Genomic DNA, 18034 nt, shown 5'->3' on the forward strand with positions numbered 1-18034 from the left:
ATAAGTTAAAACCATGAGCATGGTTCATTGAACCGCTGCAGTTGCTTATACAGGGGATAAACGCATACAAGAGATATTTCGGCATACGTTGACGCTAGCTGGTAGACCGCGTGCAGTTGGTTAGTTGAAAAGTAGATCTTGGGTCGAAAAAGGTTGGGCACGCCTGATTTAGACTTACACATTTATATATGTATATAAGTAGTATGTGTGTTAGGGTAATGGGCTAAATTTGACTTAAATCCTAGTTGCTTTGACAAGTACCTCACTCCTGTAGAAAGGAATATTCTAGTTTTTTTTTAAAAAGTAGAAACAACGGCCATAATCTAAGTTTTCTTATTTACTTTAACCATTATTGAGCAAGCAAGTTGAATGTGTTTTATGGCCTTTAAGATTCCATCAGTTGTTTAGCCTTAGGCGAAATGTCTCAAACCACAACGGTCATCTTTCTAGTTTTCACAAAAAACTTTGTTTCGCGTTCTGTCTGTTAAACTTATATTCGCTGTATTTATGTATTGCGATAATGTATCAGTTTTATGAACCCCAACATTATGTTTAAAACTTCCATTATAAAAAGTGCATTACATTTTAAAATGACTAACCAAGCCACCTCCATTAAATATTTTCTCTGAAATAAAATAAAAAATTAAATATTTTCTCCATTATAAATAGTGCATTACATTCTAAAATGACTAACTGTGCCACCTCCATTAAATATTTTCTGCGAAATGTACAATCAATAACTTAAATCAATTTCCTGTTTTATTTGTTAATGTATTTTTGTACAGTGGAATCAATGTTTTTTAAAAAGAATTTTTCTTGAAAATTTAATAAATAATTTTTCCTCAGAAATCCAAATGCAAGCTTACCCCGATTACGAGAGAAATCATCCAATCAAATTCCCTCTTTCCCTCCAAGATTCAGAACCAAGAAGAAATATTTTCATTGAGGTTTGAAACTTGTTCATTCAAAATTAATAGAATATTTCTCATAAAATACTAAAAATTAACAAATGAATTTAATTCCGGCTTTTAAATTCGGGTTCAAAGCTCGTCGCTGCTACGAGTAAGCAAACAAGAGGTGTATAAAACACCTGTGTTAAAAAGACTATTACATACGTTCATAATTAGATGCATAAAACCCAGATTTTCTTGTTTCTCCCCACATCACTAAAGATAGTTTTAGCTTTTTTAACCGAAATGTCTAAAATGAAAATCATGTTTTCCATATGGCCTATGTTTGTATTAAATATTTTACCTAAAAAAGGACTATTTTACATAAAATCCCAAAACTAAAAATATACGAGCATTTTTAGTTGAAATAGTTTAACTTTGCAAACGATTTGTTGTGTTTCGTAAACTGCGGACGTGACTTTCTACGTCAAGTCACCACCATGCTTCCCCTGAAAGCAAATATTTAAATGCGAAATGATGAGCTCGCGGTAAATTCATGCTAATTTATTTGCTCAGCAAGGGATGTTTTAATATCAACGAGGCTTTCATAAACTTCGACATACCCCTTGTTGTGTGACTTTATTTTACTCTACAAATAACCCTAAACTTGTAACCCCAGTAAACAAAAGTGTTTGTAACAACTAACAACCATGAAAGCAGTTTTTTTATTTGTCAGCCTTTAGGGTAACAGTGTTAAAGTACAGTTACACTCATAGTCATTAAACATTGTGAACCTCATTGTTTAATGTGGCGAATGCAATATATTTTAGCTCTGCTCGTTTTTGTAGACACTTGACAACAGGATAAATCATCGATTCTTAAACTTTTTTGTATGTTTTACCCTTTTAACAAAGATGCTTATAAGATTTACCCCCAAAATATAATATGGCGCTCAATTACAATAGTTATATTTAATCCGACAAATGCCCTTGCCTTTTGGAAGCTAGATGTTTTTTTTTGATTGGTAGCTTTTAACCCTCTAAATACCAGGAATTAACCTCAGTTTAAAAAACGCTGTGATAAAAGCTAGTTTAGGCCTCAAACTGGAGTGCTTAAACATATTAAGTCGATGGCGACATGTAACATTCAACCTATGGTACTAACTGTGTAAACAATAATGGTAATGCAGTACTAGCACATAACATGGTTATTTCACGGTAGCAGTATCAGTATGTAAAAACAGCCGTAACATTACACCTATGGTAACAATGTATTGTTCAGATATCAGCAGATACAGATGAGGACGCATGGATGGGAGTTCATTTAGATGAATGTTCAATAACCAAACATCAACATTCTATAACCAACTCCATACAACTTATCTCTGGTAATTGTCCAACCAACCAACATGTTAGGTGAGTCTCTATAACATGGATTCTTAACTTTTTCATTGCTGCACCCTTTTTTAAATCACCAGCCAATTCTCACCCCCCTTCTGGAATTGCTTATAAATAGACCTAACCAACCTTAATGATTCAGCATCCCGCACCCCCTGGGAACTTCTCACTCTCCTGGTTAAGAAACCCTGTTGTTGCCGGTTATTTAAACTGTAAAAGTTTTGATTATCTGTAAAATAGTTTCCCCCTCAATAATATATGATGCAATTTACTGTCAATTGGATGTAAAACTAAGTTCTCTAACATTTATTTAACCCGTATGATTTTTTATCAAGTGTCAAACAGGCTACTTCATACGCTGTAATAGTATATTATGTGTAATGAATTTATTAGGTACAAAAATAAATGGTTTATTCAGTGCGTCTTTTATTTTTATTTCAGTTACAATATTCCTACTTTTTGTGTGGTGTCCTTGATTGCGTAATTTTTTGGCTCATCACCCAAACAACCAGACTGCTTATCTGTGTTCATGTTATCAGTGGCCCTGACTCTATAATAGTCCTACGTATTCTCAGCATTAAACTTATTTTATCGGTTGAAACCTTGTTCCAGTTTCATGGTCCCACACACCAACATGCACAAGCAAACTTTTACTTTTCCCTCTTCAATGTTGGATGATGTCGGTGCTGCCAACTTCACAGTGGAGTGTTGCGCGTTTCTCTGCTCTTCCATTGCCAACCAATACCCCAAGGTAAGAATGTTGTTAAAAGCAAAATGCACTATGGCGCCGTGGCATAGTGGTTAGCGCGCCTGCCTGTAACGGTAATGGGCAAGACACTTAACGGCAATTGCTCTAACCCAGTGGTCACTAATAGGTTGTCCAAATTATCAGCCATACATAAAAAAATTTCCCGGCCACGCTAGGATAAAGTAAGTAACATTCATTCATTCACTCACTATGCCTCTGGATCAGAGTTTATGGGTTTGAAGTTGGGTGCTGCTACCATTGTGGGTGTTTAAGTGTCTTTGGGCAAAACACTTAAACACAATTTGTACAACCCAGTGGTCACATAATGTTTGTTTAATTTTTTTTAAATTGTCAGCAATACATTAATGAAAACATCACCCACAAAGTTGCACACGTTGTAACATGTAAGGTGTGTGAAACAGAACACCTATGTTATAACGACTGTCATTGCCCCCTAACCAACAGATGATAAATAACTTACATTCATTCATTGATATTATCAGTGCGCCAACGAGCATGGGATGAATTGTCGAAACGCTCAACCAACAAATAGTGTTTGTCGCGAGGATAAATATAATGTTGGACCGTTCCTACATGTTACAACATCCACACAAACCATGATACTAGAAGCTGGGAAAGGTAGCACTGGTTTAATTTATTTTATAAACTTTGTTTAATTTATTTTATAAACTTGTTTTTTTTACGCGTTAGCTAAAATAAAATAACTTTTGTTTAGGTTTTTGGTAAAATCTGGGCTGACATTGTTAAATTGTATTTACACTAGTCATCAAACATAGGGAACTTCATTAGTGCAAAATGCGGCGAGTGCATTATACTTTGGCTGTGCTTGTTTGTATCTAACAAGCAGGGTGAAATCTGGGGTGACATTGTTAAAATACAGTTACACTCATAGTTGTTAAACATAGGGAACGTCATTAATCAATGTGGTGAATACAATATACTTGAGCTGTGCTTGTTTGTTAGAAATCTAACAAGCAAGGTGAAAGGCATTTTAATATGTAAAACTAAGGTGCTGCATCATATGATGTAACACCTGTTTAAAAAGCACAAGAACCTCCATTATTACACCGATGTTAGTTACATATGAAGTAGCTCTCACTCATTCTTGGGGTCTGCAAGTCTTGGATCTACATTAACATTGAATTCCATACAGAAGAAAGCAAAGAAATGAAAATTGAGTTGAAATATATGCTTGCCATTTCATTTGGAATGTTTCTTGTTGGTGTTATCTTGGTTTTTACGCTTTGTAAAATACGACAACATTACAAGAGAGTTCCGCGTCGCGTAGCAACAGAACAAGATCAATGTTTGTTGAACAATAAATGTTCGTACACTCATGCAAGGTACGAATGTTACTTTATCTAAGACGCCTTTTTTTTTTTTTTTAATTCCCTTTTTGCTTTTTTATTATTACACCATTGGTACCATCTTCTGGGGGGAGATATAAATGGGCCCAATGCCAACTGGACAAAAATTACGCTTTTTACCTCTGTGATTAAGATAAAAATATATAATCACTTACAAAATCAAGATTGTTCACGTCTGGTTATAACCTTTTATAATAGCAACTTACCCGTATTAGTGTTTACCTAACTATACGCGTAGGTTCTCATAACTTATTCCCGCCTATGCATGCCCATGTTAGGCATATATATATATCACTGCATGTATATATATACAAGATATACTGACCATTATTGTATGTTGTGTAACTTTCCATGTATTTCCACAGCAGCCAAAGTGAGAGTGGTGAAATATCAAGACAAACTCTTTACGTGAATGTCAACAACAGATCAAATAAAATCACTGGTAAGAAAAATTTTCTAATTTAAAAAAAAAATCTTTTAGTTACAAACTTTTAATTTTTTCTTTTAACTTGGTGTTTTGTAGAAAAAGAGTGCCTGAGTGGAAAGAGTGATTACATGGGACTGTACCACATATCTCCGCTTGTATCTTCTAATTACACTGAAAAACACATCGTGGAGGTCGTTGGAAAGGTAGGATTTTCAACTATTTTGCTTTTTCTTGCCTATAATTGTAACAGCATCAAGACTTTAGCATTAACATTTAATGTAACTTATATCACCTCGCATGAGGGGTTACAACAGTTGTTGTAGCACTGGTGTTCTGTTTCATACATCTTCTGCCCCCTACAAGTTTCCACGTGTGTAACTTTGTGGGTGATTGTTTATGTAATACGGCTGACAATTTAGAAAAATAATTTGAGACCACTGGGTTGACGCAACTGGTGTTAGGGGTCTTCTGTAAAAACATATACGCCACAATGTTAGCAGCAAGCTTTGATCCCATACCCTTTATGTCTCGCCATCAACAACTAATATAACTTGTTGTATTTTCAGTTGAAATAAATGTTCAATATTTTCCAGGGGAAGCAAGATGGAAGTGAATCACCGTTGTTGGGAACTTCCTCGCTCGAGCATAGAAACTGCCGAGCAATTCCCAGCACAGGGGGCAAGAGCAGGGGTCATGCTGATGATACCTCGAGTGCAGACAGTGGTGTTCCTGTTGAACCTGACAAATCAGAATCAAGCTCTGTTACATCACAAACTGCAGCACAAATTTTCGTCAGTAACTTGACAGACATGAAAGAGGAGACGGTATAAATTTGACTCGAAAAATTCACAAGTTAAGGTTCAACATGACGATGTCCCCTTTGAACCAAGATGACCTCTGCCAACCCTTGTTCCTGACCTCATTTTTTATTATTTAACATTTCTTAACTTCACCTCAAACCATAAGTTAACTATTCTCGCCGATGGGCCTCACAACATATTCTTATATTTGTATGACGAAAAAGACATCGTGCTTTCCACAGCGACAAAACTTTATTGCGCGCTTGAAATACGTGGTGCAACTTTATTCCAGATTCTCACCTCACCAAAAGCTTGTTCCAATCACAACTTAATACTCCATCAGCAAAATAACGTTTGGTACTCTTGTTCTTGAAGGTCACTATGTTTCCTCGCTGTTACTTCTCCACCTCAGATATTCTCTCCATGTTTTCTTGCATGGAAGAGACAAATCTTTTTGTGTCCCATCTTATTCCTTAGCTCGGCGTGTTTAGTTTTTCGTTCAACACAAAAGACGGAAACATTCAACCTCCTTTCCCAGTGGCTTGTATACCTCAAGAAGTATCACCCGATTTTTCACGTCATGTGTTCTTTCGTTTCCACCTATAGCTCGCTACTGACCCCATATGTCTTTGGAAAGACCTGTTACTTCCGAATTCACAAGAATTGGCTTTCTGATCACGAAAACCGTCCTCAAAATTGGTTTTCTGGCAATTGACTCCTACCTCTAAACAAGCGCGGATTCCTTAGCAATATTGTTCCAAGGTTTCTGTTATAACTTGCATTTGGTTACTTCACATTTAATTACCGGATATCAACAAAGCTGATCAGAACCTCTCACATTCTGAATGAAAACCTCATACAGTTTAAAAATGCGAGGTATTATTTGCCAATAAGTTTCCATTTCTTTTCTTCGTGATAAATCAAGTCCCAAAAAGTTCCGAGATAAAATGCAATATTTTTCCAACAGTTCAAAATCGTGACCTTAATTTTTTAACGGAAGCAATATCCTTTACTTCTGTTTGTTTTTAAAAAACATCATTTATTTGATTATCGTTTAAATATCTCTTCATTTTAGCATGGGATAAGCATGTTTTTTAAATAGTTTTGATGAAATTGTACAATGTTTTTTTTCATCATATTAATATTTCATGTAAAGACGTCTTAAAATAGTTTACATACAACATATAAACAAATTTTTATCTTGCACAAAGAAACAACATAATTCGATTTACGAAGCACCTCAGCATTAAAATGCGATTGTTTTCCTCACTCAATGTTTCCCATGACTGCTACCTGGTCTATGTTCTACCAGTTTCTAATCTTACAGAGCTGAACTGCAACCCCATTGTATTGATTCATAGAAAATGCTTCCCAATTCTCCTGACAGAAGTTGTATTACAAAATTATGTGAAAGCTGTTTTTAATGAAATATTTTTCTTTTAAAGATTTTTTTGTTTTACTTTGTACATACATGTACACTCATGCGGTGAATGATTCCTTTAATGTGCCGTCATTACACAGTTAAGGCGGTTGTAAAAGTTCCAAATATGAATGGTGTTATTGAAATAATCAAACACCTTAACTGGTTTAACCTTTTAACTTGCTGTTTTAAAAACACGAAAAACTACTGGTTTGTGTTGTATTTATTTTTTAAATTGTTGTATGACAATAACTTGTTTTGTAAATATGCGTTTTTGTGCGGCTGACTCTGGCCGTACTTTAAATACCTTCTCAAGAGTTAGCGAAGCTGTTTGGGAAAGGTAGGGGCGTGGTACTTAGTCATCATACCCCGTTTTAATTTCTTAGCAGATCCACTTAAAGTTCACTTTATGAAAGGAGCGTTTATTGTAAACTTGATGTCGACGCTCAATAAAATGTTCAATGCAAAGAAAATCTCTTTTTTTGAAAAACTAGACCCCTGTCCTATCAGACTTACTTTATACAAGCTATGTTTTTATTGTATTAGGAAATTACGTGCAAGTTGTATTGTAAGGGTGTGGGGTAAGGCAGGACACCGCTAGCACCGAAATTGTGTTTCTAACAAGGCTATTTTAAAACTGTTGGGCTACAGTTATAAAGTTATGTATATATTCTTAGTAAAAGGTACATCGCTGGCAATTGCTTTCATGCTCAAGCTTGGGCAGGACACTTGACGGCAAAAACATCCGTGATATATCAGAATTTTAAACGATTGTAAAATAAGGCGTGTCAGTACTTATGCGTTTATTGTAGCGTATTATATTGGACAATAACACAACATTGTCTTTCTGTTGTCAATGTTTTGGCCAAGCAAAACGTCTAGGCCACGAACCCGGTCGTTTTTGTTCGACTGACTTAATAAAACTAAAACTTATTTTACCATAAAAATAAATAGGCTATACATTTTTATACAGTTTATTTTAGTTCGCAATCTACATTTCGTGCATGCTTTACATTAATTTACAAGCTGTCAATATTTTAACTCTGAACATGATATTAACATGTGAAAACCACAAATTTAGAATTCAATCACCAAGCCATGCAGCCAAACCATAAGAAATGTACACGCGGAGAGGAAAATTAAAACAAAATTAGCATCACTGGAAAAGTCAACATATTCATTCACTTTGTTTGAAATATTGAATTACAAAACAATAAGTGTAAACATAAAGAATAATAACAGAAACACACAGACAAACTATTGCTTTACAAATTATGGAACTTCATAAAAACGATAAAAAAGTAAAGAAAAAAAAGAAGTGCAGAATCTTATATTTTCAAATGGGGGGTATTTTTTAATTAACAGTTACTATCAAACAAATGAACTGGCAGACTGTACAAAATATAACAAACTTTGTCACGGGGACAATTGTTTTGAAAATCTCTTTCCATTTAAACCTCAGTGTAACCGCCATTGCGGGGATGTCTTGTACGAGAGGTGCCTGGAGTTAGAAGCATCTGGACAGCTTTAGCCACGTCCCCCCCACAACGATTTAAAACCTCAACATTGAGGTCGTAATCGCTGAATCCCATCTCGAACAACTGATCCATGGGTGATGGGTTAAAAATGAGAGGAGTGGGAGCAACAGGAGCAAGAGTGGGAGGGGTGGGAGCAGATTGAGGAGCGAGGATAAACTCATCTTCATCAATTCCATCGTGTGGCGGGTAATATATTTGGGGTGAATCATCTCCGTTTAATGAATCTGCTTCATCAGTGTTGTGAGGGTTTGGTACTTCTGTTCCTGTTTCAATAAAAAAAATTTTGTATTTAAAAAATGAATAAAATCAGTTTGCTTTCAATTTATTTTTTAAATACAGTAGTGGATATCAGAATTTAAATTGAAAAAAAAGGGAAATCAGCAGCATAACCAGTTGTTAAAACATGCTGTGTGTAGAAACTTCTTCGGTGTCAAATAAAAACTTAGCTGCTAAACCAGCAATACAGTATAAGTTAACTCATATCGTTAACTAAACAAATTAACATGTAATTAGAAAACAGCGTGCTTAAACACACAACCTATACAATGGGGGGAATCGGCCAATATTAGGTTTGACTTACCACTTGATAAAATAGATTCTGCATCCCATGGCTTGGAAGTTGTTTCACTCGGTAACATTTGACTTGTGCGGTGAGCTGGTACTTTATGAGGTGCCACGACTGCAACCCATGGCTTATCTGCGTCTAACACACCTCGTGGTAATGGTATTGGTTGTTGTGTCCATGGTTCATCCACAGGTGCCGTACGTTGGCTGGGTGTGATGTAACCTTGTGTGTAATCCACCACTGGACATGGTTTGTCAAGATCAATAATGGATTGTGGGAGCGAATGCACTGGAGTTGGATTTATCGGTTGTGATGTTTCATTTTGTGAAGTGGCATGATCATTTTCCTGATTGACAGGTTCATCAATTTGATTGACAGGTTCATCATCATGAGTGACAGGTTCATCATCATGAGTGATTGGTTCATCATCATGAGTGACAGGTTCATCGTCATGAGTGACAGGTTCATCAACTTGAGTGACAGGTTCATCATCTTGATTGGCAGATGTATCTTCTTGTTTGGCAGCATCATCATTGTCAATGACAACTTCATCGGGGTGATTGACAACTTCATCTTGATTGATAGGCGTATTTTCTTGATTGACAGGTTCATTGTTCTCCATACTAGTTGGGGCACTCAGGGGTCTTGATGTATCGAAACACTCAGGCAGAGGAATGACTTCAAAGTCGCTCATGTGTTCACTACCCTCCTCATCTGATGATGAAACATCATTGCTATCCTCATCTTCCCCATCTTCCTCCTCTTCCCCATCTTCTTGCTCTTCTTGTGGATCCTGCATTTGGTAAAGCTGGAATTAGTAGACTGGTCGTAATCTCGAATGTTTATTTTAATTTATGTTGCTGCTGCTGTCAGTTGTGCTATATAGGTGAAAGAAATATTGCAGGGATTATTTGTTTGAATCTTAAAGAACCCTGTTCCGTGTGCGATATGACATGACATCATCATTCATCAGGGTTGGTCTTTAAGTATCCTGTCCAAGGACACACACAATGGTGTTAGGACATAACGCAAACACGTCCTTGTACAAAACTAACGTTTTGTTTCTGTGGTCTTTAAGTAACAAAATGACTGACTTTAAAAGCAAACCCTGAGATTGTTTTACCATATGACCGATGAAAAAACAGTCTTTTAAAAACACAAAAACTTGTCACAAGTTCTTTTTTACACTCATACTTCTAATACACCAGGTAGCAACAACATATATATACTTACAGTTACACTTTTATTTATGAAACTTAAGACACAGTTAAGTCACTATATAATACACAACCTAAGAAAATTTAATTACAATTTGCCATCAAAGGCCCACAAAAGTGTTTCAGAATTGTAATAGACCAAACAAAACGAAGAACTGTCAAAAATTACTTTCACACTTGTAATACGCTGGCAGCAATATATACGGTTACACTTATAAATTTGAGATAAAATCCCAAGTGTTTAATAATTCTAATAAACAACAAAACGAACTCGTTTTACCTCATGTTGTTCAACCAGACCTATTGATTCAAAATCTGACACCTCATTCTCACACTCCTCTTGCTTATTCTCTTCCTTTATCTCACTCCTCTCAGATCCATCTTCCTTTTTCTCTTCTATGCTCTTCAAGCTCTCAGATGGTAAGCCACCTGGTTGGACTAATAGTTAATTTAAATTAAAACTTAAAATAAATGAAATAAAGACTATATATTTATTTATAGAATGATAAAACGTCAGGATGCAAATAAATACCAAAAAAGCTGTTTAGAAAATAAACATAAAACATAAATCATTTATACAAAGATCGAAATGTACTTACACACTTTATACATTCGTCTTAACCAGCAAAACCATACCCTAGTTTGATATTGACAAAAATACAAATGCAGCGTAGGTTTAGTGTTATATAATGAAAATAACTGTAAGGTACATATCAATAATATTTTATGTGTTTTTGAACAGGACACGGCCAAACCTGGTGTCTCGCCATATGGCAGACAAAACGTCAGTTCTTTACAAAACAATTATCCGGAGAACTCTTTCACATTTTTTTACCTGTTTTTGTATCTTCTGTCAGTGGTTGGTTGGTTTGATTTGAAGGAATATTATCTTGAACGTCTGTTGCTTCTGAAACTAAATGTTTCTAGTTTAGTGTTTATCTTTTAAAAAGTACTATTTAGTAAGTGCCTTGAAGAAGTGTCTTTTAGTGCCATAGCATCTTGTAAATTTCATGACCCTTTGTTACGACCACATAGCTTATATACATAGTGTGTATAACGGTTTTGGGCGATTAAATTTACCTGCTGGTTGGTCCTTTTGAACCAATGGTCTGTTTGACGGGACGGCGTATGAATATTTTTCCTGTGGAGATCTCATTATATCAGAATCTGTGATTTGAACACAAAGACAAAGTATATAAATGTGCTGTAATGATGCAGCATATCAAATGTTAATGAAATTAGTATAATAATATTTGACATACTACCTAGCAAGTAAATGTGTAACTATGTTTACATAAAACAAGTAAATAACTTTTTTCAAACTTGGTTGTCAAATTGATCAGCAATACATAAAAAAATAACTCACAAAGGTATGTATGTAAAGAATTCATAAGCAGGCACGGGTGTATGAAACAGAACAGCCGTGTTATAAGACGTTCCATAAAGGGATAAATTGGTTACACCCCTATATATATATATATAACCAGCACATACCCCCTATATCCTCCATTTGAAATGTGATGATGTTGTTAAAATCATCAGCGTGAACAGGAGGTTTATTCTCCGAAGTTTGACGACGAATCCACTTCGAATCGTCTCCAATATATGAGGTTTCTACCAAGTAAACATCATGAAGCAAGTGTGGCATGTGTGCAACTCAATAACTCATAGATAAGTATTTCACTGTGATTGTGTGTTAAAGTTTGCAGGGAGTGAAATAAATAAAAATATGAAAGAGATTTCCGGCAAATGTTTGTTTTGTAATCTTAAAGGGCCGACGATTTGTCTGCCAAACAAGATAACATCAAGGCTTGCTGTTAAATGTCTTGTACAAATACACAAAATCTATTTCATATTTATAATATAGTAATGTGGGGGAAATGGGACACCTTTAGCACATAATATTTAAATATCTCGATTGTGTTTTAAACAATGGTCTATGGCAGTCGTGAGGATACAGTTTTATAATTCTTTGAATTTTATTTGTTTACCACCAAATGCGACAAGAAAATTGAATGAAAGGTGTCCAATCTTCCCCCACCCTACTATACACCTATCAACAACAACAACATAAATTACAACAAACATCTCCACCAACCTGACTCAGGTTCATCTTCCGTTACAGACGGACACGTCGTCTTCAACCCCCCTTCCTTCTTTCTCTCAACAACTTGTACAGTGCACCAAACCCTATGCGATCAATTGATTAGAAACAAACCACAAATGTTACATGAAACAAAACATTGACAACAAATCAATTAATTCTGCATCAATGATATAAACATAACTAGATGATAAAGTGTAGCCTTTTTTAAAGAAACTGGTTTATCAAGCCCAACTAATAAATGAAAAGATTGACAACAAAAAGATTGGTGGTAAAAGGAAATAATATATATTTATATAAACATTGGTTCACACAACAATTTTACACTACATTAGACTGAAAGTACTTGTAACATGGTTTGGCAATACAGCACGTAGCAGTGAATAGTAACAGTGGTTTATGTGACATGATAGAATACATTGTGATGTTAGATGACAACAATAGTAACGTAACAAGCTTTTTTACAATGATTGTCTAATAATACATTCACCACATTGTTCAACAAGGTTCCCTATGTTTGACAACTATAAGTGTAACTGCATTTTAACAAGGTAACTCAAGTTTCACTTAACCTTAAAAAGGTTATGCCCATAGTAACGAACATAAATATTTGGCATAAAACAAGTTTATAGAATAATAAACCCTAATACACACAACACATTCCCCCACCTTGGTCCAAAGATTCGTCCGTTTCGTTGCAAACACCATGATGAAGTATACGCACACGGGTACGCAGGGGCCACATGGGTGACAGCCAGCACAGCAGTGCCACTGGGTTGGACTATTGGTACCTGAACACTAGTAATCTGTGGCCCCCACTTAAGAAGGTTGTTGAAGTCAATTGCTGGATCAACAGATGATCCAAGAGATGGAGATTCTTGTATTAACTCAAGCTGTGATATGGAATTGATTTGAACAAATGAATGAGTAAATGAAACTTATTTATCCTTATGTGGTGGGGCAGGACAGATGTTATAACACCCGTGTTTTTTTTCAAACATATTGTATCCATAAAGCATAGAAAAGTGAGGTAATTCATGGAGAAACCATCCCATATTTTCCTGAACACATTCCTATTTTCATATACTGAAAACTGTTATTAAAATTCTTGGCACTATTCTATTTTATGTGGGTGAGGTCCCGCAGCGAATCACGCCATGAGTCCTAGGATTTAGGCCACGATTGGCCCATTACCCCAACACCCAGGGCGCTACTGCATGAACCTCACCAGTTTAAGGAGCCTTGCGCTTCCCTGAAGGTAGGCACAAGGGCTTTAATGGTAATGGATGGGAGATCTTCCCAAATTCTTGGCACTAAAACTGATAAACAAAAATAAACATTGCAGAAGTCAAACAAGTTATGCCTTATCAATATCTCAAATCAGTTTAAAAGTAAATACTGAAGTTTTAATCAAACTTACCGTAACTTTACCATCCCATACCCTTGCACCTTCGTTCTTAAGCACCCAGTATTTCACAAAAGATTCACCAATAGAAACGCAACTACCATCACAAAGATTCTCACAAATGAAACTCGCAGCAAATTTCCTGTGAATGTGTTTTAGTTTGATTATGAATTCAGTGATATACACAACAAAGTGTCAAAAATATAGGACACAAAAAAATTAGTGTTATGCTTAAGATACACTAATGCAGCATTTCTTAAACTGGGGTAAATTTGCCATTGAGGGTAACTTCCTCGTGTTTGGAGGCTAAATAAGCTACCAATCAAAATCCACATCCGTTGAGCGGACAGAAAAATTGTGCCAGTTGTAGTACTTAACCAGACATTGAATAACTTGCTGTCAAAAAGCAAGCGCATCCGTCGCATAAAATATAACTGATGTAACTTGTTGTTTTCCTTTTTTAATAAATGAGCGCCATATTACATATTGGGGGTAAATCTGATTAGCATACTTGTTAAGAAGGTAAAGCATTTAAAAAGTTTAAAAACCACTGCACTAATGTAAGCCTAGGCATTATAACATTTCAAATAATGACCAAAGAATATACGTATTTGACAATGCATAACGCATTGCACCATACAATAATACATACGTCATGTTCTAAAATAGCTTGTTGAGCAAACATTACGTTGTGTCAATATTTCCTACTCATGTTATGTGGAGGTTTCAAATGACTAATACTTTAAAGTTGGAGTTGGTTATAATGTGCAACATATAATGATTGCCACCATAACATAAATGAGATAAAATAAAACCTCTAGTACTAACTGGCATTGTGGGTTTCGATACATTATATTTGGACTTATACTAAGTTTAAGTGGAAATGTATTTGTATAATGGGCCGTAATTCTTAGGGTAAAGTTTACCATATGACTAGAATTTAAGAAACAAGAAGTAAATGTACTATTTTTATCTATGCTATGAAACCAGCATGATATGCTATGAAACCCAGGAATTTAAGCCAGAGTTCTACAAGAAGTATATGAACTAGTATATATAGTGATATAAATAAATGCTGGCATTAGAATTCTAATTGAAATTGAAAATACCTGTTAACTTACCTTGTAATAGAAGAAGCAGATTGTTTTTTGCTGCGTTCAACAGATTTTTTCTTTATTTTCATTTCTTTCATTTCTTTTTTCAATTTTCTGAATAAAATAATAATTGTCCGATTACATGGTTAACACTGGGCTGCAAGAATCTTTTAACATTAGTTTTTGCAATCTATAAAATACCAACTTTTAAATTTAAAGGATCATAATACACCTGGCTGCAACAACATATAACTATTTCAATTTTTAAGGCAATAAATATAACTTTTATTTATATCTTTAAATACAGTAACGAAGATCAGGTTTATTAACACAAAAACAAAAAAGAAAAAGCGGCAATGATTATCCCCACAATATTAATATATAATAAAAAAACAAACAAAGAATTTAACCTGATTTCTTCCTTAATGTTCTTTGGGTTTCTTACAATGGTTGGTTGCTTAGCAACAGCACCTCGGGTGGTAGAAGGAAAATCTATATTCAATATTCATGTAAACAATGAGGAATATATGGCTGGGTGTAAGCATGAATATCTGCTGGTTAAGCATTTAATTCATTTTCGATGACGTAAAATTTAAAGAAATATCATTATTATATGGAAACACGGTATATTGAGCTGTGTACACTATGCATATATTTGAAGGTGATATTAGTATAAAACTTTAAAACCAGTCAGACATAAAACTAAAATCAAGTAACTAGTCTGAGTAACAAAACATGTATAATATATATTTATTTATCATTTACCATGACTACTTTAAATGGAAAGGGAATTAGTGTAATGAATAAAATACTCGTTTCTGTATGACGATTGGTAAGGAAACCTTGTGATTAGTGCATGCAGGTTCGATGCCTGGCAACCAGTGCAAATATTTAGTCATGCAGACAGGCACCATGTCACAGTGGTTGGTACACCTGCCCTTAGCTCATAGATTATAGTTTAAGCTCAACGCTGCTACCATTGTGGGCGAATGTGTCCTTGGACAAGACACTTAACGACAATTGCTCTAACACAGTGGTCACTAATGGGTTTATTCAAATTGCCAGCCATACGTATTACGAAATATATGGCTTTGGTCAAGAAAGTTAACAGTATTGGTTTAATCCCCAATGGGTTGTGGGCTAAATTATGAGCCATACGTTAGCATTACCTGTGTTTACATCACGTCGTATTGCTGCTATTTCTTCACGTACAGCATCAAGAACTTCCTATTAAATGTAAATTAGGATAAATGTTTTAGAAAGATGGTAATACAACATAGGGGGGAAAAAAAAAAAAACAAACATTTTGTTTCTAAAATACATTTATGTTTGAATTACAAGAACAAGTTGCAGTACATATTTATTCGTGTGCAAACAAATTTACAAAAATGTATTATAGAAATGTTACTGCAGTTAGTTGTGGTAATGTACTATGTAATTTACACTACATTTTTCAAATGAAAACATCAATAATTATTATACAAAGATTTTAAACAAGAAACAAATAAATTGGTCAAAACAAAACTTGATTATGATTTATAATTTATTGATACAGAGGGATCTCTGGTAAACATTCGTTACACAAACACACTATATCGATTTACAAAACACACAGTACCATACAAACACATGTAATATAATATTGGGGTACTATTTCACATTTTATGTAATCTGATTAAAAAGGAATAGTATTTGCAAAATATGCCCCAAGCTTGCTATAAATACCAAAGATATAAAATAAAGAAACATAAGAATATTTGGAAAATATGCCAATAGCTTAGTACAAAATAATGAGCAATATATTTACTTGTTTAATTCTTTGTATTAAATCATCATTAAGTTCGATTTTTTCAGACGTAGCACCAAGGCCAGCATTCTCCCCATTTATTGAAGTCTGTGTTACCATGCTTGCAACTGTGCCTGCTATTTCATCAACATCAACATGTATATGACTACTAGAAGCCATCATCTCCTTAAGTTCCTCATTTCGGCAAGCCTGTGGGTTCTAAACAAGAAAAACAACAGTTTGAGTTTATGAAACAAGGGGGGGGGGGGGGCATTAAAAGGTTGGAAACTAAATATACATAATGATATGTCTACATAAAGATGTTAAAACCTTAACTAGATTTTTTACTTGTGCAGCAGATGGTCACAGACATTAGGGACATTTAAAGGCAGGTTAGGTGCCATTAAAGGTTAGAAAATATTGTAATTATATATATATCTATATATATGCATAATATCCATATATATGTTTAAAAAAAGTAAATCCAAGTTGTTTTTTTTAATGCAGAAGTAGGACATACTTTACCCACCACATCTGTATCTGGTTCCAATTCATGATCCCTATTTTCATTCTGTCCATCTTCAGGAATCTCTGGTTGTTTATCATCTGTAGTTGTTGTGTTTGTTGGATTGTCTTGTGCAGACGTAGCAATGTTTACATCCTCCATGCTATAGTTCAATGTATTTTAATTATTTGGTAAATCCGATTTTGATTTAAAATTTTAAAAAATCCAAGCAAAAAATCTAACCAGTTACCTATTCAATTTAAATGTGCATATTAATGTTGGAAAAAAAGTATAATATATTATATTATATATATATCTATATATATATATATATATTGTCTAATCACCATGCGGGTTAAACCTACTGTTGTATTGTAAACTAGGCAGGTTCACCCTTGAATTTGTGCACTATAATAGTTAGTAAACAATGGAACCAAATTTGTTCTATAGGAATGTCCATCTTGCTAAACCTCCTACAGTAGGTTTGGGACATATAACTTGGACATACATTTTATGTACATTATGCAATTGTCTGGTCTAGCACACGTAATAATGCTAGTTGATTCACGATTCCTTTGTTTCTGATTGGTCAATCAGGGAGGTGTAAAATGGGTGTGATTTGCCGCATTTTTACAAACAATAAGATGTTATGTCGTAATAATCTTTATTGCACAAACATAAGTCAAGTTTTAACACATTTCTTTACGAATTATTCTGTTGATTGTCACTGCGAAACATTTTACGCACGTG

At 34.7% G+C, this 18034-nt stretch overlaps 3 protein-coding genes across 10 annotated transcripts in view; 1 reads left to right on the forward strand and 2 right to left on the reverse strand.

Moving 5' to 3' along the window:
* Positions 1 to 7534, forward strand: part of LOC100180868 — a 22680-nt gene extending 15146 nt beyond the window's left edge. For 2 of the 4 annotated variants that reach the window (XM_018817411.2, XM_026839837.1), the window contains exons 12-19: positions 847 to 947; positions 2172 to 2305; positions 2900 to 3038; positions 3539 to 3674; positions 4210 to 4399; positions 4789 to 4865; positions 4947 to 5053; positions 5444 to 7534. In XM_018817411.2, the coding sequence (XP_018672956.1) occupies positions 847 to 947; positions 2172 to 2305; positions 2900 to 3038; positions 3539 to 3674; positions 4210 to 4399; positions 4789 to 4865; positions 4947 to 5053; positions 5444 to 5680 (1121 nt within the window). In that variant the 3' untranslated portion in view covers positions 5681 to 7534. The remainder of the gene's footprint in view (positions 1 to 846; positions 948 to 2171; positions 2306 to 2899; positions 3039 to 3538; positions 3675 to 4209; positions 4400 to 4788; positions 4866 to 4946; positions 5054 to 5443) is intronic. The other 2 variants (XM_018817413.2, XM_018817412.2) reach the window with 2 other exon arrangements.
* The window catches only part of LOC108951017 (protein myomaker-like), a 75815-nt gene that overhangs the window by 21358 nt on the left and 36423 nt on the right, over positions 1 to 18034 (reverse strand). The gene's annotated exons all lie outside the window — the stretch shown is intronic.
* LOC100178505 lies at positions 8029 to 17478 on the reverse strand. 5 transcript variants are annotated; one of them, XM_018817408.2, is made up of 14 exons: positions 17309 to 17478; positions 16801 to 16998; positions 16163 to 16220; positions 15404 to 15485; positions 15021 to 15107; positions 13915 to 14041; positions 13164 to 13387; positions 12489 to 12580; positions 11885 to 12004; positions 11471 to 11557; positions 11226 to 11303; positions 10671 to 10828; positions 9189 to 9966; positions 8029 to 8871 (listed from the first exon to the last, which is right to left on the reverse strand). In XM_018817408.2, the coding sequence occupies exons 1-14, from the start codon at positions 17444 to 17446 to the stop codon at positions 8522 to 8524; spliced, it is 2577 nt and encodes an 858-aa protein (XP_018672953.1). In that variant the 5' UTR covers positions 17447 to 17478; the 3' UTR covers positions 8029 to 8521. The 5 variants fall into 5 exon arrangements, with proteins under 5 accessions (XP_018672953.1, XP_018672955.1, XP_026695641.1 ...); XM_018817410.2 differs by having other exon boundaries at positions 10671 to 10819; positions 11226 to 11297; positions 17300 to 17478; XM_026839840.1 differs by having other exon boundaries at positions 11226 to 11297; positions 17300 to 17478.

Source organism: Ciona intestinalis, chromosome 2, assembly GCF_000224145.3.
Source record: "Ciona intestinalis chromosome 2, KH, whole genome shotgun sequence".
Taxonomy (NCBI): domain Eukaryota; kingdom Metazoa; phylum Chordata; class Ascidiacea; order Phlebobranchia; family Cionidae; genus Ciona; species Ciona intestinalis.

What these genes read in the sequence shown, in the direction of transcription:
- LOC100178505 (XM_018817407.2), bottom strand. Translation starts at nt 17,446, where the DNA reads ATGGAGGATGTAAACATTGCTACGTCTGCACAAGACAATCCAACAAAC. An exon ending in TATGGGATGGTAAAGTTACG is followed by an intron (nt 13,388 to 13,914) that starts GTAAGTTTGATT and finishes TCCATATCACAG; the next exon opens with CTTGAGTTAATACAAGAATC. An exon ending in GGACGAATCTTTGGACCAAG is followed by an intron (nt 12,581 to 13,163) that starts GTGGGGGAATGT and finishes TTGATCGCATAG; the next exon opens with GGTTTGGTGCACTGTACAAG.